This window comes from Thermobia domestica, chromosome 9 (assembly GCF_964235325.1).
Source record: "Thermobia domestica chromosome 9, izTheDome1.hap1.1, whole genome shotgun sequence".
Lineage (NCBI taxonomy): Eukaryota > Metazoa > Arthropoda > Insecta > Zygentoma > Lepismatidae > Thermobia > Thermobia domestica.
The window spans coordinates 188,232,419-188,257,683 of NC_137462.1; the positions used below are offsets into that span (position 1 = coordinate 188,232,419).

At 35.0% G+C, this 25,265-nt stretch overlaps 1 protein-coding gene across 2 annotated transcripts in view; it reads right to left on the reverse strand.

The window, feature by feature from the left end:
* sns (nephrin adhesion molecule sticks and stones) overlaps positions 1-25,265 on the reverse strand; it is a 954,753-nt gene that overhangs the window by 446,794 nt on the left and 482,694 nt on the right. For both annotated transcript variants that reach the window (XM_081725673.1, XM_081725674.1), the window contains exon 2: positions 21,483-21,617. In XM_081725673.1, the coding sequence (XP_081581799.1) occupies positions 21,483-21,617 (135 nt within the window). The remainder of the gene's footprint in view (positions 1-21,482; positions 21,618-25,265) is intronic.

A 25,265-nucleotide genomic window follows, 5' to 3' on the forward strand; every position in this document is an offset into this window, starting at 1 on the left:
AAGTCTCTTACATGTTTATCTTTCCCCCTTCTTCCTCCCTCTTCTATTTCAGCCACTGGCTCCCTAGTTATCGTACGCTGCCTTAGTGGCTAAATATTCTGCTCAAGTAAAAAGATTAAGGCAGTCGTATGGCCAGAACTTTGTAAATACAGAACATATTGGTAGGACGGCCTCGAAAACAAGCTTGTGGTTAAATGATTTTGTAAGTTTCCAACGTTACAATACGAAAAAAAAACAAAACAAAAAAACGAAGTTCTATATCTGACGCACGTATATAGAGCAAAAGAAAATATAGCCGCGTCGGAGCCTTACAATACGCAGTTATGTATTCTTGAGCAGTTCTATATGTGGTCTTCATATCTATCTGCAAGTACATACAAAGGGGAATTCGTATGTAGCTCACATAAATGATAAAAGGAAGCAGAAATATAATAAAATAATGAACACTGTGACCAGTACCTAATATCATCGAAGAATGAGTAATTACAACAAAATCAATATTTTTTAGTCTTTAAAAAAAACATTCATCTTAAATAAAATTCTATAGTTTTAATAATTTAGATGAAGTACAGTATGTATTGATGTAATGGAGATTAAAATTTTTAAAGAATTAACGCCATGAAATTAGCGACAGAATTAAAAAAATAAAAATTAGAAGGAAGTAACTATTTTAATTGAAATTCACCTTTAATTATAAAAAGGAAGACCAAAATGAAAAGAAAACTTGTAGTATGTGATTTTTGTTTTGCATTTCATTGGTCACATATTTTTTTGTGTATCTTCTTCCTCTAGTAACTATTTATTTCGTTAAACCTATCTTACATTTTAAATTATTACAATTAAATATTAACGAAAATGTTAATGGTAATTATTTAAGTGTTAATGGTACATGTATAATCGTTATTGCAGAAGTCTAATATTAACACCCATTCGGGCCTCACTTCAATAGATTTTTTTTAAAATTAAGAATAAATTAAAATGTAGATCTCTTTCTCAAACTCAATAATTGATCCCACTAAGCGAACAGCCAGGGTTTGAATCCGCTGGGAACGAAATTTAACCTTTTATTCCAACCTCGTCATTGTATTATGGCCAATTCTAATTGGAAAACCGACCATATTGGCTCGGTATTTGAATTTAACTTTGAAAATACATAGGTCCATTTGCTGGAGAAAGGTAAGTCAACGTTACGATGTGTTAACATACAAGTACATATTTTCCCCCCTTACCACTTCCCGTTTGGTTTATCCATATAAACTGAGTTCAATGAAGTCGAACTGTGTCGGGTTTAGTCAAAGGAAAGATGGGTAACCGTTAGTAATCACCAAATAATGTTTGCAGTGTAGCGCCCAACTAGTATCATGAGAATAATTGGGGAATCACTGAAACAAAGAAGTAGCGAATTCCAATCTAGAAAGCCAGTAATACTGGAGAGGGGATATGCTTACCACAAATCAGCCCAAGTGCAAGTACTCAAGCAGGTTGGTAGATCCTGCCCCCCGTAAAAGTCTGTTGCGCCAGGAGTTTAGTTTTATATACATTTACTGAGGATATAACAGCATGCAACAGTATAATGAAACAAGTAACAATGACACGTGTACACCTTGCGAAGGAGTTTGGTTAGAATGGTATGCAACCAATCTGAAGTTAAGGTAAGTCGGGCTGCACACTACAAAGGAGCCATATACAGAGTGGCCCATTTATCTCGATACGTCCTCGTAATTTTAAAACTAATAGAAAAAGGTCGTTCAAATTTGGTAATATACAAATATCGGCAGCGGAACAATGTTTGATATACTCTGCGATATTACTGGACTAAAAGTGTTAGCAACCTAACATAAAAAAAAAGTCGTGTTTTTCAAATTGCATCACGCCACGTTATTACACATTTCAAATCTACATGTCAAACGAAAACTTACCATATCACATTTGTTATTCCAATAAGTACGATACAGTATCATAAACAACCAAATTTTGGTATCTCTCCAGCAACAATAATGGTGATTCGCAATTTTTACCCCTCTACAACTACATCCTAGCCAAATTAATGGAGATCATCAAATAGTTCTTGAGAATTTTTTTTTTTATCTCCCGGACACACGGACTGACAGAATAAATATATAAAGGAGTTTTGGTTTGAATCTTCTTAAAAATTAATGATAGGAAATGATTTAGAAGCTGAACATCCCCTTCAATTTCCACGAATGAAAACTGCACTTGCAAGAAATAATAATAGCAAAAAAAAAAAAAAAAAAAAAAACAAGAAAATGAGATAAAGAAAGACATTAAGTATATGAGATGTCAGAGCTTGAACAAACAAACAAACACAAAATGTCTCAATGAAACAGCACGAAAGAAATGTACTTGAAGAAGTGCAAAGTTTTCCTTATTAGAAAAATCATACACACACACATTAAGGATTAAACATTTGAGCTGTTATGAAAGACAAAAGCAACAACCGGATGTCTTTAAGTCACGCATGGTGGATATGAAAGTGGCGATGAAAATAACGCGAGTCTTATAGTAATAACAATAATAAAAATAATTCACATGGTTATCAACGATCTTCTTCAGGGAAAAGACTGTGAGAATAAGATAAACTTAACATTATAATGTGTTATGGTGGTTTATGAATTGCGCACCACAAAGCATCAAGAGAATATATAATATTCTTTTCTCATGTCTTTTTTGTACGTAGCTAATGCATTGCAGGTAAGTAAATACATATGTAGGAGGGGCAGAAGGGAGGGGATACATAAAGTAAATGAACAACCACTTGCGTAATGTCATGGTATCTGACGATGGAAATTCTGCTGAGATAAGAAAAATGCTTAGTTCTGTAACGCCCTTCTGAAGGATAAAATGATAATTTTCCATTTGACTGCAGAGTATTAGCATGGAAAATTGTGGAAAACCATGGTAAGATCACGATTTGGTTTCAGATACGATAGGAAGTACTATACTTAGCATCATGATAGTTCATCATAAAAACAATAAAATAGTGTCTTGAAATAAGAAGGATTTCCCAAATTGAGCGTCGCGACACAGACAGATTTTGTTTATTTCTCTTTTCAGCTTGGGGTAAGGTGAAAATAAAATTCATAATTAGGGATGTACAAGACAAGAGTTCAGCTGTTTCGTCTCGAAAATGTGTCGTGAAAGTGATGTTTCGTCTTGAAAAGTAGCTCTGTCTCGTCTCGAAAATATTTCATAAAAGTAATGTCTCGTCTTGAAAAGTAGCTCTGTCTTATCTTGAAAATATGTCATGAAAGTGATGTCTCGTCTTGAAAAGTATCTTTGTCTCTTCTCGAACCTTGTCATGAAAATTCTGCCTTGTCTCTCTTCGTGTACATCCCTATGTACAAGTATAGTAAAAGACAACATATAAATGTTCGATACTTTATATGCTTTACAGAATGGAATAACATGAAAACATTTTCCTCGCAAGATACACGTGAGAGCATAGATTGATCATACAAATCATATACAGGTTGGGCAGAAAATTCCGTCACCTCCTCCTTAAGTATAACAGAACCATGTAAACAACAACTGTATAAAGTGCAAATATATATATGACAGTACTACAATGTATTTCCATTTCATTTTACCACTTCGGTTCGAGAATATCTCAATGAGATGTTCCCAGGACGGCAGGTTACCTTCACTGGGCTCTCCACTTGATTGGCTACTTCGAAACCCGGACATAACAATTTGATACAATTCGCTCTGGGAATTCATCAACAATATTGTTACAGCACAAAGTTATTCTACGATTGATGAGTTGAAAGAAGCTGTGAGACTTGCTTTCAGACGGGTTACTCCAGCAATGCTGAGGAGAGTGTCCCACAGAACCTGGCGAGTATGCTGGGGACCATACTGATGTGTTAAGACATTTAGATGTTAAAGACACAGGTGTCCATTTCTCATACAACTCAATCAGTAGTGTCTACATCTATAGTTATAATTAAAGTTTGCATAGTTTGAATATTTAGTACTTCAGGAGTGCGGAAGAGGATGACGGGACTTTGTGTGCATGTGAGACCATGAAATAAACACATGTCTTTAATTTATTCGGAGTTAAACTTTTGTTTTCAATACTGAGACTACGGTTTAATGTGGAAGTAGAACTACATGAACTTCCCGAAGAATTGAATCAGGAATCTGTACGAAAGGTAAAAACAAGACTAAAGTATTACAGAATTATGATTAAATTCCATCAAACACTTAACATACTTATATATGATAGAGGCCGCGATGGCTCAGTGAAAGAGCGCTCACCTCTAGTGTATGAGGTCCTTGGTTTGGTATCAACTCCCACCAAATGCACTTTGTAGTTGACAAACATCGTATATGTGGATACTACAGTTTCTTCACGCTTTCAGGATTCTGTTCTTCCTACCGCTTTCGTCACTCCACCATTATTATCCACCATATCACCACTGTCTCCCTTAGCCCCGGTGCATAATTATTGGATGTTAGATTCTCTCTCTCTCTCTCTCTCTCTCTCTCTCTCTCTCTCTATATATATATATATATATATATATATATATATATATATATATATATATATATACGTGTAAGTTTGTAAATATATGGTTTATTATTATAATTATTACATTTTCATAAATGTTACAAGTTGCAGAAAAATATTATTCTTTTACAGCTGTATGTGGCCAGAAATGATTACAATAAATGATTTTTATATATCACAATTAAATATGGTAATGAAAAACAAACCAGAGATAAAAGTAACCAAGAGTTAGAATATTACATTTATATATGTAATATTCTAATACTTCGTCATTCTATAAACTTTCCAAGCTGGTAACTGTTTCCGAATATGTCCACACCATAAGTCTTTTTATTATTAAGTGCAGAATCCGTAGTTCCAAAAAGAAATGGAGAATTCGAATTATGATATAACACTTTTATATTAAAAGAACACAAAGATTTAAATTCACCCGAATGTTTATTTCGAAACTTATATTGCTGCAAAAAGCTAGTCGGGTCCAGTTTGATTTTCCATTTTTTTTTAAACATTCTATATCGAAACAGAAGCTTTCTTTCGCCATTCTAATGAAAAATCTATGGTGTTTTCGTTGTCAATCATAGGTCAGTTTCCAGTAATTTGGTGTGTGGTCCGTAGTACGCGTAGGCTGCTTTGTGTTATAGAGAAACTTAAAGGGCATCTATGTATGAGATGAAAGCGAATTATTCTGTCAAGAAGAAAAAAACAATGATATACTGTTTTCAGTCGCAAAAATAGCTTACTTCGGTAATAAATTAGATGCATTGCATAACTGTATATCACTGTCAGATATTCATTGAAATTGCAACTAATCACTGGCAAATATCTTGCTGTAACATAATTGCTAAATTAGATCCAATCTAACGTAAAAAGTAAGGTTAATATTTAAACCTTATTGTAATATTAATCAATAACAATATTCCTTGTATTACGTAATATATACATATACATTCGTTATAGGGAATCGTGGTAAGAGATCATCTCTTGTGCGTGGAATCCTTGCTTCCATCCCAGCTCCAACCAACAAGTGGGCTTTGTTGTGGACAAACACCGTGTGTGTGAGTTTTCTCAGGATTCTCCTACTTTCTTCACTTCATCTTTTCGTTCAATACCATCATCACCGTCTCTCTCAGCTTACATAGCATAATCGTTTATCGTTAAACTAAAAAAATAAATCATTGTTCTTCTTAATACATAGCTTAACTTCGGTTCTACTGAACAAAACTAGATTGCAGGTGAAAAAATCGAGGTTTAATGGTTAACATTACGGAGTAAAAAATATGCGAGAATTTTATATTTTTCCCTTTAAAAAGCGCACCACTCATTAAATATTTTGTAGTGCATAAAAAGTACTGAATACATTACTGGCCCTTAAATTTAGAAAGCCGGGGGAAGGGGGATATGAACGAACGAGAAACGTTTTAGTCTAAAAAAAAAATCTCTTTTTTGGTCTCTGCCCACAAAATCATTGTGATCTGTCCAATAAATTTACATTACAGAAGAGGAGGACGAGATGCAAGAGTCACAAAGGGACTGAAAGGAGGCTAATCCTGAAAGAATACTTGTCCATTAGCAACACCAGTTAGCCTCATTCGAAGCCATCAACGGAAAATTTATGAAGCCATCCACAACCAGCGAAATCTCGTACGTTCTCTTAACGATATATGCTGGTACATAGACTATATATACGGATACGCGTATATATATATATAAAGGGCGTCAACAGCACAACGTCTAGGAAATTCCACCTACGCCTGTACATTATGTGCAGTTGCTATCTCAATGATTGTCACCTTTAACGGCGCAATTAATCCTACAGCGTTAAGACTAAGAAAGATACGCCTATCTACATGTAGTTTGAAATTCATAACTGTAGAAGGGTATGCAATTCACAAAGACGACAACGATCATTAAATAACATTAGCACACTGTATACCATATGCAAGAGACTTCATTACTTTCAAATTTTCCTTCAGTTTTCATTAACTGTTCAAGTATATACCGAATTCTGACTGTGTTGCAAAGTTATTATCTTGGCGTAGTTTTAGAAATGATTACCTTTCGATATACGCCACACATTAATTTTATTCGTATCATGAGTGAGACTTACAATATTGTTTGGTTATAGTACGTTTGAGGGGTACTTCCACGGGAGTCCACTAGGTCCGAACACCCTAAAACTTACTAACTCAATATATATTTGTACACTTTCTCAATCAGACTATACTTGTTTAATACGGAAATGATAGATGCAGCATGAAAATTTGATCTTCAACTTTATCTGTACTCTTTCTCTTAGTTACAAAAACAATCTACCTTTTATTATTTATTCCTGAAAATATAGGTGGACGTACTTATTCGTTTTACAATTACTTATTCGTCTTTTCGGGTGCAGAGCAATACCTGTTCAATACTACATAAACGTAGTGACTGTAGTGTTTAACCCCTCCGACCAAAAATTTCTAGGTGCGTGCCTGCTACATACGTTACTTCACATTATAAGTTTTGAACGGATATGATTTATTTAAAACTGTTTTTTTTTTTGTAATAGATAACTGGAGCAATTTACGCGGCAGAGTTCGTTAATGGAGTCAATCCGTTAACGGATTAACAGATAACGGAGTCTTTAACGGGAACTATCTGTAGCCCATATCCCATACATGTAAACGAATTTTTAAATTATATTATTGAAACAGATAGTTAGAGCGACTACCTCGATCGATTTCGTTAATGGGGTCGATCCGTTAACATATTAACGGATAACGACCATTTTAACGGTTGCTATCTGTATCCCAAATATATAAGCAAATTTTTGAACTCTTTTTTTTCTTTTGCGACAGATAGCTAGAGCAATAACCTTGACCGAGTGCCTTAACGGAGTAAATCCGTTAATATATCAGCGGATAACGGATCAGTGGCTATCTATAGCCCATACATGAAAAACAAATTTTCGAATTACTGATTTCTTATGATAGATAGCTATAGAGCGATTATCTTGATTGAGTTCGTTAATGAAGTGAAACCATTAACATATTAACGGATAACGGCTGCTTTAATGGTGGGTATCTATACGTTATATATCATACATGTAATGGAATTTTTAAATTCTGCTTTTGCAGCTATGAGTTTGCTCGACTATCTCTGCCAAGTTCGTTAACGGCGTCAATCCGTTAACATGTTAAAAGATAGAGATCCGTATTAATACATGCTAAATATATACATGTGATCCTCTATATAAACGTGGAATCCGAACCACATGATCTCCCGCCGGGTCACCCGGTCACCCACGCCAAAGGCGCGTACGCTAACCGCTTAGCCACGAGGGAGCTCTTAGTTTAGTTTTATTAAAGTACAAACAATTGTAGGATATTAACACTTCTATTAAAAATTGTATTAAAAACCAGTTCTTTTTAGTACCTTTTAAAAAATAGTATTTTTACACTGTTTATGCTTAAATCAGTTACTAGAAATTTACACATGAAATAAATTCGAGAATAAATAGCCTACTAACAAGAAGCTTGCGCATAGATATTCCTCCACGGAATTCAAAAGATAATTGGCATAATTTCAAAGTTAAGAACTAAAGAAGAGAGATCGGGATAGAATACGAGATACATGATATCTATATGACCAAACAGATAGAATTATATAGTAGTGTACATATATACACACACGACGAGTAACGTATATTTAGACAGGAAAATGTTGTGACGGAAAAGCTCAATTGGACAAAATTGAACCTAACTCAATTTCGCCAGATTAATCTGTGGTTTCAATAAAAACCTCACGCTAACGAGATTGTCTTCACTTTCAATCAGCTGTAGGTAGACATATCCTTCCCCCTCTTGCCAATCAAATATATATATATATATATATATATATATATATATATATATATATATATATTAAATATGTATATACTGTATGTGTATGCATATGTGATATGTAACAGAGTACACGTATGTGGAAGGGTAAGAAAAAAAGATCATTATTTCATTTAAATAACAAAACTTCTCCCCACCTTTTTTACTATCTCTCCCTCCCCCTCCCTCTCTCTCTCTTACAGGGTTAATTTCCAACATTCAACAGCAGAAATTTTAATTTGTTCCGGACCAAATGTAAAAGTTTTAAGAGCTTCGCTATTATTTCTATTTTTATTAGTTTTATTTCTAAACTCACATTTTTTCACAAACACTCGGAAGTTAAATTCATACTGATACTTTTTTTTTGTAGTTTGTACCTAATGTAAGAGACACAAGCCTATTTACTGGAATTTTAATGATTCTTTAGGGAATACTTCCAAAACATTAAATAAATAAACAATAATAATAATAATTATAATTAAAATACTAAACTGATATGAAGTAACATTTAAAAGTGTACCTCAATTCATTGGATAAAGTCAACTCAACAAGTGTACCACAAGGTTCTGTATTAGGTACCAATGATTACCTTACTACACTATGATTTTCCATTATATATGATACCAGTAATGTTATCAATGTATTGTATAATCTCAAATAACATTCTAGGTTTTCAATGTTTTCATCGACATTTTTTAGACTTCGAATCTATGTTATGCATAAGTATGGGAGCCTTATAGAACAGCTAAGACCGTTCGTCGTCTCGTCTCTCGACAGATATCACAGTAAAACACGTAAGATATAGTGAGATTATTTTTTAAAGATTCGGCATTTCAAGAATAGATATGCTTTTCTTTCTATTAAAACCAGAAGTGGTAGAAATTTACTCCCTCTTCCGGTTTTAATATTGATTTACGTACTCGACCTTTGTCTATTCAAACCGGAAATTGTGAAAATATATTATTTTCGGTATCAACAATGATCTGCATAATGTAAAAGCGGTATCAGTCGAGTAGTTATTTTGATGCCAATTTAGTACAGAAAAATAGGTTTCACCTCCTACTTCATTATTGGGGGGACGGTGGCTCAGTGGTAGAGCGCTTACCATGAGTGCGCGGGATCCCTGGTTCGACCCGCGGCCACGTAAATTTGTAGGAACCACTTTCGTTTTGGACAGAGGGTTGACGGAGAAGATGGAACGTAATTTTGGGACGTTGAATTGATTGCAAAAAACGGCTTCTTTATATTTCTTACGTTTTTGCTCTGATATCTGACAGACGGGAACGGACAGAGCCCTTCAATAAGACTTCTGACACTTATACATAGCTTGGTTGGAAGTCTAATAATTTTAATGAAATAAAGCACATATTTTTTTCTCAATACAGAATAACAATTCTAATTTATGCTCGTTTTAGTTTAGATATTTTACAACTATTATAAAATTATATCGTAAAGAACAGGATAGTTCAGAGAAATTTTTAAGTACACAGTTGTGTCCTTTTCCTCTCCCCACCACATTGCTAAACCCCTTCCCCCACACAATACATATTATATATATATATATATATATATATATATATATATATATATATATATATATATATATATATATATATATGTGTGTGTGTGTGTGTGTGTGTGTAGGAAGTAAAAAGAAATGAGAAAAGAAACAGTTTGAAACTGTTTTGTCAAGAAACCATTACTGTCTCCACATTTCTAAATAAATTCAGCGAAAAGAATGCAAACAGTGCTACAGCTTATCTAAACAAGAAACTCAATTTCTGCATTTCTGACTCTTTTCGTTTTCTTCTTCTTCTCTTTCGTAAAAGATGGCGGTCGTAGTATGAGAGAAAGAGAAAGAGAGAGAGAGAGAAATGGAAGATCCTCTAAACTTGAGTCATTGTTGTCGTAAGTGACATGCTTCGGCTGACTCTGTTGCTGTACAAGAAAGAAAAGTCGTAATAATAGAAGACGAACAGGCACACATACATATATACACACACACTACAAATAAAAACGAAAAGAGAAACAAATACGAAAATATATGCACGAAGAAGAAGAGGATGCTAAAAAGAAAGAAGAAGAAAACTGACTACTATAGGCCATGTTTCGTCGTTGTCGTCGGAAAGGAATGTATTATACGTGAGACATGTAGCCAACAAGCGGGAAAGCCAGTTAGCTACTAGGCTAAAGCTACAAGCTACAGCTACAAAGCCACCACACAAACAGTGTAGCCAACAAGCCTAGCTCAAGTTATCGTACACGCGTTATTACAAATGTTAGAAGGCTCTTTGCTAAGCTCACACTCACTTTTTTGAATTGTAGTGAATAAGTTAAGGACGATGAAGAACATCAAAAATTTAGTGTGTTCCAGTTAGTATTTATCTGGAAGGTTGCATGGGGTTTGTTAGAAGTGGAATTTATCCGTCGTGGGTTTTGCCCGAAGTACAGTTTCCCCATCGTGTGTATTGCCCGAAATGATTTTTTTTACTAGTGGTTATTCTCCATAGTCATGAGCCCGAGTCTACCATAAAGTTGAACTCCGTGGATCTATCTGAATCGAAAACAGAATAAGTGACTGAAATTGGTGTTTTTTTTTTTTGGTCAAATTCCTCCGTTAATAAGTCGCTCTTTGATTAATTCTATAATTCTTAATTACAAATATCTCAAGAAGAAAAAGGATATTATATTTTAAATATATGTAACCATTAGCAACTAATTATTGGAAAGCCATAGCTAGTCTCTAGCGATAAAAAGCCATAGCCAGTCCCAAGCCTGGGTAAAGTGTGAGGGAAAGTTGAGTTTAGTATTGACATTTTTGTATTACATTATTTGCAGTAATTTATTGAATAGTTTGTGCATTTACGTTATTTATATAGTTAAGGAGTGGTTTATATTCACAATTTATTTATTTATATGTTAATGCTGTAGTTTAACTTCAATCCTGGATCCCAGTTAATAAATGAAATGAAATCTAAGTTTTACATCCCACGGTTATGTCGGAAAGGCTAAAGGAGACGGTGATGATGAGAAATGAATGAAATGGTGGGATGAAGAAAGTGGAAGGAAACGGGAAAACCCCGAGAAAACTCACGCCCATGTGTTTGTCCACTACAAAGCTCACTTGGTGTGAGCTGGGATTGAACGAAGGACCCCATACTCTAGATGAGAACACTCTAGCACTAAGCCATTGCAGCCTCGGATCCCTGTTACTAGTACAAGTTATTAATGCAATGAAAATTAATATTGTGTTCATTAGAAAGTGTATTATCTTCGTTCTCCTATGATTGATTCTTTTCGACTCTTTTTGGACCGGTTCTTTTCGCGGGGGAAAGAAACATGACAACATTCTTCTTTCGGGGAAAGCCTACGAAATTAACGTTCGGGCAATCATCACGATGGGGAAACACCACGGAGCCATCTGGAGAATGCTATTAAGTAAACTAAAAAAAGATTTTGGGATCTTTTATATAGTGCATAAATTCGGGTGCTCAATACTTCTAACGTCATAAACTGTGCACCCACATTTCTGGTCTATACGAAAAGAGTTTGGGAACAACTTACTTAATAAATTGTATTTTGTAGACATTACCTGGCTCACTTTTCACTTTTATATATATATATTGTAAAGTTTTACGTGCTGTCACACCATGTTTGATGTAGAGATGCAAGGGCTCGGAAAAAAACCGGCTTTTTTGGAAAAAAACTCGGTTTTTTCTGCTTTGCTTTTTTGCTTGGGAAATTTTGGGCTTTTTTCAAAATACTGCTTTAAATTGATAAAACAGACTTTGTATCGCTTCTCTATAACACAAAAAATCATTTAATTAGTGGTTGATGCTGATAATAATATAAAACATCGAAAATAAACTATGAATTTCGAAAAAATATTTCAAACAATTTTTCTTCAACATTCTTTGCATTATGAATTCCACAGGATTAACCAATGTATATAATAAGAATTTTTTAACCTCCTATATACAAAAGTAAGCAGAGTTGGCAAGAACCGTGGTTGTTTTTGAAAATGCCAAAAACCCGTTTTTTGGGGGGTGTTTAAACTAGGTTTTTTTGGTTTAAACCAGGCTTTTTTGACTTAGATTTTTTGCTTTATGTATTTATATTACATATTCACAGAAATAAGTTTGTTTCGCCTTGATGTTATTATGCAACAGCGGGGTTATGCCGGAAGAACTCCCATAAGCTTAAAGACGTGCGGTCAGTAAATTTCTTAAATTGAGAATCTCCCGCCCTAGCCATTGGGAAAATCCCGTCATTACTTGAAATGTAAGACAATAACGGGAAAATCCTGTTATTGCTTTGCATGTAAAATTTAAAGGTTAACGTACCATAATCAGTACGCTAAAACTGAGGTATTAAATTACAAATTTAGTACCGGTACGTAGATATCATTCAAAGTCCAATCCAAGCTAATGCTGGAAGCTACGTAGGCAATCGATAAATTTTGCCAATTTCTATCAATATATTTAAGCAATATTGGCTTCTTTATAAAACAACACGCATTTAGGCATGCAGAAATATACAATTTGGTTTGTTTCGTATATTTAGGCTTAACATCCTTACGAAATACCGAGGTTATCAAGGAGAAGACTTTCGCTTAAACTGACATCCGAACCGCTACTTGGGTTACGCATGAAAGAAGGTTTGTGGGTCGACCGAGAATTGAACATGGGACACCTTGATTAAAAGGTGAAAGGGAAATAAAACTATTGCAGGTGGTTTGATATCTGGAAACGTCACCATGAAGTTCACACGATTCGCATTTTTCATTCTTTTTATTTTTGTGGTTTAAACCAGTTATTAAAAAAAAAGTTGGTGTAAACCAGCCAACCCTAAAAGTAAACACTTCTTTTTAAAGAACACAAATAACTAGCAAAATAGTATGTAGTATTTTTACTTCAAAATATTCCATACCCTCTTTTTGAAACAAAATAAAATTAAAATAAAACATAAGAGAAATACTTAGATTTATATGATACACTTAAAGGCTGCACATCTAGAGCTTTTGGTTCTGTATATTCTTGAAATTCTACAATTAAGTTTTATAGAACCACCATCACAGTTTACCCAATCCTCAAGTTTTCTGAATTTTTAACAAGAGGGATTCAACATATCGTTACGGAACTCCCCCCTCCCAAAAAAAGACTACGGAATATATTTAAGTTAAGCTAAATACCACTGCACAACAAACATGACTGAGTGATTAGCTTTTGAGCTTCTATCGGGAAGTCCGGGATTCAACCAGCATTCGACCATTCTGACAAAGCTTTTCTTTGTTCCATCTGTGAATGTAGAAATAGTGCGTATACTGTGAGTTGGCCGACTTCCTTTTTTATTGTTTTTAAATAGTTATTATTACTAATTACCAGCAGTGACGGTTTTGCGAAGGTTAGGGGGGCGGTCTTTCGGACTGAAGCCCATTCCCCAAAGTTACGGAATGTCTGCAACAAACGAAATATCTATTATTTATGCCTTTACTCATAAACTTTAAGCTCCCGTCAAATAAAAATTACGAATGTTTAAAAAAAACTAAACATTAGTAAGAAACCCTTCCCAAAATACTTTTCTAAATCCGTCACTGATTCTCAGTATACAATGATTTTTAAAGTTGTATCCGGAAGATTATTGCTAAACATATAAACGAAACGAAATATTAGTTATGCCTGTACTCATAAACTTCAAGCACTTCCCAAATAAAATTAGGACTTTTTAGGAAACGAAACAATCAGAAAAACCCCTCCTAAAGTACTTTTCTAAATCCGCTACTGATTATTTGTATAAATTGGTATTCAAGGTCGTGTCCGGAAAATTATTGCTAAATTACTTCACAGCTACAGTATAACAGATATGTAGAAGTACGGTTTGACGGATATATTGAAAAACGTACGCTTTGACGGATAAATAGAAAAACGGGCAAGTTTAACTTTTGCGCTAGAAGCTAGAGTACTAAAAGCTCTTAGAAATGAAACACGGATGACAAACTAAAGAAGAAAAAAATGTCGATAACTCAAAAGTTAAAATAAAGTTAAATAGCCTCTAAAATTACCCTCAAATACTACATTCTTCATGTTAGCTTTAATTCGTAAAACATGTGCTCCATCCATTTTGATGGTGAATTTCAGAGCGAAATACCACATTCAGGTCATGAAAGTCTTATCTAACTATAGAATATACTATAAGAAAGCTATTTAGATAGAAAAATCATGAAGTTGAAAAAAGCCAAAATTTCCAAAATTCTCGTTTTTTTCCCAAAAAAGCCGGCTTTTTATGTGAAAAAAAACATCGATTCAAAAAAGCCGGCTTTTTTGCATCTCCAGTTTGATGTAATCGTGTATTTCTACAGCACAGTAATTACTCCACAAACGATATTCACGAAGAAGACGTCGTCCACCATCGCCAACGGTCGGAAACTGACGAAGATCAACGAAAGTAGCCGAAATTTTAAGATAAAAGAGGAAAGCACACTAAAGAAGACATCAATCTTGCCCGATTGATCAAACCACCAACTCTCTAAGACGCCTGGTCATTGAAAGGCACTCGCTCTAAGACGCAATCGCATGAGGAACGCGAAACCTCGGTTACGCGAATTTTTGTTGTAGCCACTTTAATAACTCAAACCTTGATTAGTCAAAAAAAAACTCAATTTTTGTCTATTACCTTCAGCTGCGAGTTACTGAGGTTCCATTCAGATTTAATTTTTATTTAATTTATGCGTAGTTCCAAAGCGCTCACCTCTATTAAAGTTAGATTCCATCCCATATTCACCTGTTTCGTGGAATGACAATCGACTTGGTTCACTTCGTCATGAATCATCATCAAATTGGTTCGGGTGACTATGGTAATCTGTCGACTCAGCTCAAGTCAGATCTCTTGTGGCAAGCCGTCACATGAATTAATTTTCAGTGCATGCATTCTACAAAGCTGAAGGCGTGCTATTTGTATCCTTGTTAATAATATTGGTGAATTAGACTTTGGGAACAAGTCCTGTATTTGAGAACAAGATCCTGAGATGAATATTCGGACCCAAGAGGAACGGGAATGGGGAATGGCGGAAACTTGATAACGAGGAAGTACATATTTTATACGGTTTACCCAACATTGTTAGAGTCGTCAAGTCTAGGAGGCTTAGGTAGACAGATCATGTAGCTAGAATGTAAGAAAGTAAAAACGCTTTCAAAGTCTTGACTGGAAGACCAATCGGAAAACGACAATTAGATGACCTGGGTGCAGATGGGAGGACAATATTAAGATGGATCTCGCAGAGATAGGAATACAAAGTAGAAACTGGATCCAATTGGCTAAGGATAGAAGTCAGTGAAGAGCTTTTGTGAACGCGGCATTGAACCTCCGGGTTCCATAGGCCATAGAGTTAGTTAGTTAGTTAGTTAGAATTAGACTTTGGCCAACCAACCAAAAAGCATATGACAGCTTTCAGTTCTAGAGAACAGAATTCTTTCTAGATCTCTTGTTTCTTATTGTAGTAATGAGAATATGAAGTGGTTTGCATGTGTTGTAGCACTGAAAACGTAAGTCGCTACTTCCGCTGTATGGCGATAAGCTGGAGTTTCGATATGTTATATAGAGAGTTGGTAATGATGATTGGTAGTTGATTGAGGCAATGAAAGTTGTTGGATGGAGTGGTCCTCACAAGGATTTGGTCCTGTATGGATATTGTAACCTCTCTTTAGGCAGGGAAGCAGTCAGAAGATCATCGACAATTTCATTTTTAAAAAAATTAAAAATGGAAAGCTTCGTAAATGGGTCTTCTGCTGATTTTAGGCGAGGAAATCTTCGTTTAAAAGCATGAAGTAGCTTGGGGAGTGGTAGTTCTCTAAATACATCCAGGAGCTCTTGTAGAGTGACTCTTGAATCTTCTGAATTTTCTTCGTTAATTGGAGATGATTTTGGATGTGTATCTGGAGAGCTGATCATCTTGGTGTAAGTTGGTCGAGCATCGGGGTGCCTCGGCATGGCTAGAGGAAAGTCTGACGTTTCGCTTTATCTATAACTGCCAATCCACTGGCTCGATAGGTAAGCTGAGTTCGACCAGATTCGACTCACATCAGTTCTGCTTCGTTCACCTCTAGATAGGTTTCAACTCGACTCGGCTTAAAGTAACTGAGTCAAGCGAACACTCCTACATTTAACATATTCATAAGATTCTCATATCTGAACCATTAAGAAATTAACACTGAATATCCAGATATTTCAATGGTCATTCACCTGCCTTATAGAATTTGTTGTGCAGGTACAGGAGCACAGTTAGGTCAGCCACTCTTCTGACTTAATTTGATGATGTGTATATATATCGAGGTGTTATTCGTAGAAGAAAAATAATAATTTTAAATATATAAGAATACAATATCTCTTCAATAGAAGTTCCATTTCGGACTGATTGCCCAGAACGATTACTGATGCATGAAATACTGTTTATAATTCTGAAATGACTCATTTCTAGTTCTCTTGCTTCCTTTGGAAGGGGAAGGGTTGTAGTAATAAATCAACATCCAAAATTTATACCTGCCAGCACTGACGAAATGATCGTCGGTAATAATCAATGTTGAATATATCCTGTAACAGCAGCGTTTAATGTTTCATATATAGACTCAAAAATTCTTTCACAAAAATACTATAGTGATTGTAGCTACTGGCAACATTGTGAAGAGAGATATAGAAAATGCCAAGCTTTTTGGTTGGGTTTCGACTTCTCAACTACAACACAGAAGATGCAGAGGAAGGAAAGAAGAATGCAAACGGAACTGGAATCCGAATTTACGGATGATACAGAAAGCAGAAGTGGGATGAGAAGAAACCAAAAAGAAAAGAGAATATAATTGAGCGACGGAGAGCGCCTTCTTGTTTTCTGGAGAACATATATATATATATACGGGAGAGAGGGAAAGAGGCTTCTACGTATATAAAACTGTTTCTTATTCCTTGAGTAGCAGAAGAAAAGTAGAGAGAAAGAATACTGCAAGATCTTCCGGCTATCTTCTGAGTTTTAATGAAAGAAGGCAAGCAAGGACGAGAGGCGAACCCTACCATCCAATGAATGGTAGCTCTTTGCAATTGCTTCTGGCAACAAAAGAAGAAAGGGTTACCAAGAACTAAAGAGTTAGGGGGAGAGGGTTTGGAGGGAGAAATTACTTGCTTACTTAGAGAAACTAGACGAGTAAAAGAAGAAGGAAAAAAATGTAAAGCAGGAACTGTTTTCAAAAGAGGAGGGTGCTGGACCAAACAGCTTGTTTTGGGGGGAAAGAAGGCGTGGTTGAAGTATGTTTGTGTCACTGTTCAGTGTCCGATTGGATCCTCTTTAAATGACATTGTAACGGCTATGAAGTCGCATGCCAAATTTTAACACAACAGCATGTTACTCCCCTTCAATAAGGACCAAAGGGCCAATGAAATACACATTTTCCTTGTCTCCTTTGAAAATATACACATTTTTGTCTTCTCTAGAGGCTAAATGGCTAATGCAGTGAGGAATCTTTAAAAAAAAATCAACATAGTGCATTTTCAAGTTTAAATTTCTACTTGTTTTATTAGTCTTCAGGAAATTAGAACGAGAAAATTATTTTTATATTATTATTATTATTATTATTTGCCATTTAAAAAAAAATAAGAATATGTGGAAGATAATCATTTCGGTCCTCAATCATTATCGAAGATATTCTGTCGTCATAGGCAGATCAACCGTTGCTAACCGTGAAGTTTCCATGCAGCTCGGTCTTCAGCTAACCTCTTCATCTTCACGTACCATTTTTCTGTTTTAACACTGCCCAGCCTCGTTAAACCTCTACCTCTTTTTCCTGGCGCAGCACCATCTAGCGTATTCCTAATGATACAGTTCCTTTTCAACCAATGTCCACACCAGTTTCTCTTCCTCTTTTTTAATTTCATCTAAATTTATTCTTTTATTTCCTACATATTTGAAATACCTCCTCATTCGTTTTTGATGCGACGCAGCTAATCTACATTTCCTCTACATCCACATTTCAAAATACACCGTACAATAACTTTTTTCATTGCTTTTGCGTATTGTTGATATGTATGCCCCGTAGACCGCAACACTCCACACGAAACACTTTATGGTGTTTTTCTTAACCCTTCATTTGAAGACCCACAAAATACACTATTCTTCTTCCTCAATGCTTTCTTCAGCATTCCTATCCTTGCTTTTACGTATTTCACTTTCACACTTCATGTCTGCACTAATAATACTAGCCAGGTATCGAAAACTAGTCACCTGTTCTACTTTCTTTGTTCCTACTATATACGATGTAAATTGCTTCGTCCCAATTATAATTACTTTTATCTTTGTAACATTTATTTTCAATTAATATTCTTTGTAGCTTTTCATCAACCAGGAAAGAAACAAAAGATAACTTCAGACACATAGTGAAAAGATTCAGCCAGGGTCCTAAGTCCACGTGAGAAGGCCAAACAAAATCGGTAAGTCTACGTCAATGTTATGCTATACGTTAAAATACCAACGTACATAATACATATACATTCAAAATGAGATTCTCTCCCATCTTTTTGAAGTCGGTTAAAATTTTATATTGATTTATCATGGGCAAGAAACGTTGAATCAATTATGCACTGTATTCAATGTGATTCAAGTTTATCAATCAAGGGTCTTTGCATTCATGTGCTCTCAATCTTGTCGCTTTTCCTCAATTCAACCATGTTAATACTGAAACTCTTTGCCCATCACCTCAATAATTTCGCACTTTGAACAAATATAGTAGCAACAACAAACGCTTTTGAACAGTTGAAGCTAAATTATAGATCTTGATGCTTTTTTTCCTGGAGGTTAATCAGAAATTATTTCGTATTGTTCAGTGGGAGAGCTCCTGGCCTAATCCAGAACAGTTTGGGTTCACTTTGTGATGTGCAGTACGCAACGTAGTAATAACCCATACAAATTGCTGCTTTAAAAAAAAAAATCTATAGAACGCACTAGAAACCACTAAAGTGGAATTAGCCAGATTTATGGGATAATAAGGTCAAGAACTGATAAAATACAAAATACTGGAATAATCAACCAAATTCATTTTTTCATCTTCAAATAAATAAGCCCCACTTCATTAGACATATTTATGCCAACGAATAATACACTTGTCGAAACACTTTGTATAGGAGCTTTTCAGTATTGCCCTGAGCTCCTATGAATCTTGTTTTATAACTTCAATAGATTCAAAAATCTTTCAGGAAGTGATAATTAAGTGTTTTGAATGGGGGAGAGAAGTAACATAGGGCTATATCTGGCTAATACGATGCTTGACTGGTCATAACATTCGCTGAGATTGTGGTCAGAAATTCGCGTACAAGGATTATCGTGCTGTAAAACCGAAGAATTAGTTTTCTACACTTCTAATCTTTTCTGGCAAACATTTTCTTTCAAACACCGCTTAACACCCAGATAATACTGTTTGTTGATTGTTTGCACCTCCAAAAGGAATCCAGATTGAGCATCACCGTGATCCTGAAAGAAAACAGGCAACATACCGGTATCTTCGATTTGCAGCGAATTTTACATTTTTGGCTTATAATTGAAGCGACATTCCGAACCTGGTTGGCTGGTTTACATGTCAAACTCATAAACCTACGTCTTGTGAATCGTTATGATGTGTTTCATGAATGTATAGGGTCCGGGTTGGCTCGTTCAAGCATGTCTTCAGTAGCCTGTTTGCTATGCTCTTTCTGAAGAAAATTCAACTCCTTCAGGATAAGTTGTTCCATGAAGAGTCCCATGCCCAAATTTTCAACTAAAATGTGTGAATGAATTCGTGAGACACACGAAAATCCTGAGCTTCTCTCTCTTCAGCTTGAATAACGATTTTCCATTAATCGCTTTCTTCATTTTGTCTTTGATTTTTTTGGTAAGTCAAAGACGAAGATCGATCAGTAGGAGGCAAGTCTTGAATCACTTCTCGACCTGTTGGTACTGCTCGTATACTCATGTTTCTGATAAAGTTGACTCATCGTAGGGCTTCTCTAACATTCTGAATGATTCAGGAAAAACAATTTCGTTGGCAACACCACATTCGACAAAAATTCTTTGTTCGATATTTTTATACGTTTTAAAAATAGCAGAGCACACTTAAGGTTGACTACTACAACTGTAACCAAATTAGTCAACAGACCGAGTCAAAACTCTGACAAAAAATTAGATGTATCGAAATCAACATATAGCAAAAATTACTTTCTCATCCTTTTACGCGGACTTTTTATTGAACAATTCCAAGTACTTATTTGACAAAATGTACGAGTATATAAGCACCAAAGAGATAACAATGATTTCCCGTGCTGAAGACGAGTGCGTTATGAAGGTGCCGACAAGTAAGCACGTTTCATGAGAAAAATATTCGGTTTACAAAATATGGAAATCTTAACTAGGGTCGAAGTTAAATTAGTATGCAAGCAAAGAAACATTACTCTTCTGTATGCAAGATTTAACCACAAAAATGTATGTACACCTTATTGTTTGTTATAGTATGTTAGATGATGAATTTGTTAGTTCTGAAACAGTAAAAGAACAAAATAAATAGGAGAGCGTTTAAATAATAATAATAATAAAAAGCTTTAGAAGAATAGGAGACAACTTTGAAAGATAAATACGAAAAACAAAACCAGTCTCTTAAATTATGGAGGCAGGTGTTTGGTGAGTTTCTTTTTTTATATACCAAGAGGCAAATTGTAATGGCGTCTGATGACCTTGACTTGACACGCCATCTACCAGAAGAAGCACTCACCATCACTGCTAGTTATTTTTCTTCCGTTCCCTCATCCTCCCTCTCTCTTTCTCTCTTCAACTGATTCTTTTAAGAATGAAGTAGTAACACAACTAAACACAAGTAATAGTATATTCATATAAAAAAACCTCTCCCTCTTTCCTTCCTGCCTGCACACTCGGACCTCGTAATTTCCCATCCCTTGGTAACTATCCACTGACTTGTTAAAAAAGAAATCTCGGAGGTTCTCTTTCTTTCAACGAACATACGTGTCAACAATCCAGTTAAAAGAATACGTATACAAAATAATAATAATGAAACAGAAAAGTTGTTACTCACCTAAGGCGAAACCGTCCTTGGTCCATTGCACCTGCCCAGCCTGGTTCCCGACTTCACACTTAAGTGTAGCTTCACTCCCTTCGTGAACTCGGACGTCCCGAGGTTCTATTCGAAAATATTGTTGCTGCGCCGTCACTGAAAGTAAATTATTATTATTATTATTATTATTATTATTATTATTATTATTATTATTATTATTATTATTATTATTATTATTATTGCAATGAGGTTATCCTAACTATATAAAAAACTACATGGACTGACTGACATAAAATAAATGGGTACTTCCGGTTGACGTGGAAAGTTGAAATTTGCCATGATTGTAGCTTTTCGGGAACAACCAACAGGAAAATTGCCAAAAGTGAATATTTTTACGTTTTAAGGGGTCTAAAGGGGGGATGAAGAAATTCCCCACGTTATTTAAATGAGCGTTTTTCTTTTACTTATAATTTCATATTTTAGGTACTTGGAATTCGAATAACAATTGAAATTTCGTATGCTTCTACGTTTTCATTATCATTATGTAAGTAAATCACTAATAATAAAAACTTCCAACTTTCGAGTGGTTTTATGGGCAATTGAAAAATCTTTCCCATGTTATTTATATGGGCCATCTACACTTCAAAATTATTGGACACTCCCCGTAGGGCTACAATGATTAAATCTGGCATGATTGTAGCTTTTCGGGACCAGAAAAACTGCCAAAAGTGAATATTCTTAATTTTTAGAGGGTCTAAAGCGGTATGAAAGTATCAGAAGTATAAAGTTAACAGGAAGTAGTTGTGCTTGGTGATGTACTACAACGTACTGTCTAAAATCTGCTGCTGGAAAGTGAACAACACGATGCTGCACTGAATTCGAATGTATTCGTACCTGATTTAATCAATTTTCATAGTGGGTCATACTAACTACGTAACATACGAAACCCTAGAAGGGTCAACCTACTCAGAAAGTTTAAAAAAATAGCTTATGCTTACTCTAAACTACAGGAGGGTGATCCATAATTATGTATATTATGTTTGACTGACTGTAGTATTTGTATTTCTGGGCAAAAAGTTTCGATATGACAATTGAGAGTGGGGCTATTGACAATTGACAATTGACAATTGACAATTGTGTGAGAGTAAGGATAACGAACACTGGACTTAGAACCGTTCGTGTATGCCAGACACGATTGTGGGGCTAAACGAAACATTCCCGAATCGCTCGATCGGTCGAGGTGGTTCTGTGGAGTGGCCAGCTCGATGTCCCGATTTGTAAATCACCTGACATATTCTTGTGGGATGTTTTAAAGGACAAAGTGTAAATTCCCAAACTTTGTAATGCAAAGTAATGAAAAAGAGAAATTTTCTGTATGAGTAAATAACACAAATTACTATTAGTCTTATTTCCTTTCATGTGCTTTTTTTCTTGAACGAATTATTTAGTCCTGTTCTATGTATTTTATTAAATATTAACCTAAATTGTAAATAAAATTGTTAAATATAGCATTAATCTTTTATTTACTTCTGATCTGTGTCATGTATACTTTGATACATACAAGTGCAGAAAGCCTCTAATCGGAATGAAAGATCAAGGGAGTGAACTGCCATTATTCAGTTTCTCTATTCCTCATTCCCTCTTGCCCCTTTATTCTCTTTCGTACTCAAACAAGCACACACACCCTCACTCAATGTGATTCCTGTATGAAAAGAAGCAGACCATCAAACGAGCAACAGTGAAAGTTGAGCGAATTTCCGACGAAACTGAGAATTGAGAACAGTGTAAACTAATAGATAATCTTCCCCGCACGACTCCCAGAAAGTATTCCAGCAAAAAGGGAATACATATGAACGTACCAGAGAGAGATAAAAAAAAAAAAAAAAAAGACAGATTGAAGCTAGATATTTGGCCAATTCCAAAAGCTTTTCTCCGCGTACATATATACATACATATATATTCATATTTTATCTCAACCACAAACTTTTTTTTTTTTTTTTTGAACTTATATGAACAAATCTGGCAAGCGCACATTTACCTACAGAGAACTGCAAAAAGCTTCTGGGCTTAGGCTGGGGGTTTTGAGAATTGAAGAGGGTACCAAAAAATAAAAATCAAACCGAAAGGGATGGTTAGTAGTGGTTAAAAAAAAAACAACAACGTAAAAGCTCAGTTGTATGTAGTAGTAGGATGATGATAGTGGGTGGATGGACGAATATGGGAATAGTATAAAAAAAAGAAGAGAGGGAGTTACTAGATGGGCTGGTTGCCCATAAACAAAGTAGTTCTGATTCTGATTGCATGCCGCTCAAAATTTCTCTCCTCAAAATCACAAAGGGAAAAGCCGTTCGTTCGTACGTGTTTCGGTAGGTTTTTTAATATATATATATATATATATATATATATATATATATATATATATATATATATATATATATATATATATATATATATATATTATTAACTTTTTTCTTTTTGCCTTTAGCAGTTCTGACGGACGGCATTGGTCACGTCAAAGCGTCTGGCTGTATGCAATTTCTATTGAATCTCGTTCAGAACGAATGGTTTGTTGCCGAAGCGAAATGTTTCTATCTCTGTGTTGTAACTATGCCGTTCTCTCTGGTTAGGTCTCTACATTATTCTTTGGTCTCCCTCCCCCTAGACACTTCTCTCTCTCTCAGCATGCACATATTTCCCCCCTCCACACCCTCATCCTCCATTTACTTTCTCCTCTTTAACGTTAAAAACTACAAAGCAGATCAAAGCCTATCAAAAAACTGGGTTTGGGGGTTGTTGTTAGTAGGAAGGAAATTAAATCTATATATGTTCATTCAACGTGATATATATATATAAAAAAAAAATACTAATTTCAAATTGCTTGTGCTCAAAACCTTACACCGTTGCACATTATCATACTCTTCATACCATTTATTCATTTGTTCATGATTTTTCTTTCTAAATTCCGATCTTCTATTCCTTTTATTTCATGCATGAATCTACACAACAGAAGACAAGAGAAGAATTCAGAAAATTACGTATTATATTCACGAGAACTGATTGTTCATAAATTGTTTATATTATTTTTCTTTTTCTCCTTTCCGTTCTTTTTTGCTTTATTAAAAAAAAAAGAAAGAAAAGAAAATAATTGAATTCTTTTGATATGAACGTAATAATTCAATTACCTGGGTATTATTACCAAAACCAATGAACAGTAATGTTCACAACACATACTTTTTTCCACATCTTCATAAAGTCGTCTTTGTAATATTATATAATGAGAATCAAGATAATTACACAAGTACTACAAATAGATTAATTGATTGCTGTATTTTTGCTCTTCATTTGGTTTTCTCCTGAAAAGTTAATAAGGATACTATCAAAGGCGGCTCGTGAGGGAAGTCACATCAGTAAAAATGTGACATTTGTCACGAGCCGCCTCTGGCACTATATTATATATATATATATATATATATATATATATATATATATATATATATATATATATATCGTACGAAATCAACCGAACTCATCCGATCTGGATCAAACTTGACATGGTGGTAGACTTACAGGGTGTCCCATAATTATGTATATGATATTTGACTGACTGTAGTATTTGTAATTCTAGACAAAAAGTTTCGATATGGCAACATTGTGTAGGCTGAGAGTAAGAATAACGGTGGAGATGAAGCACTGCCATACTATGCCATACCAGTGCGAGAATGGCTGAACGTAACATTCCCGAACCCGATCGGTCGACGTGGGCGTATGGAGTGGCCAACTCGATCACCTGATTTTAAGGCACCT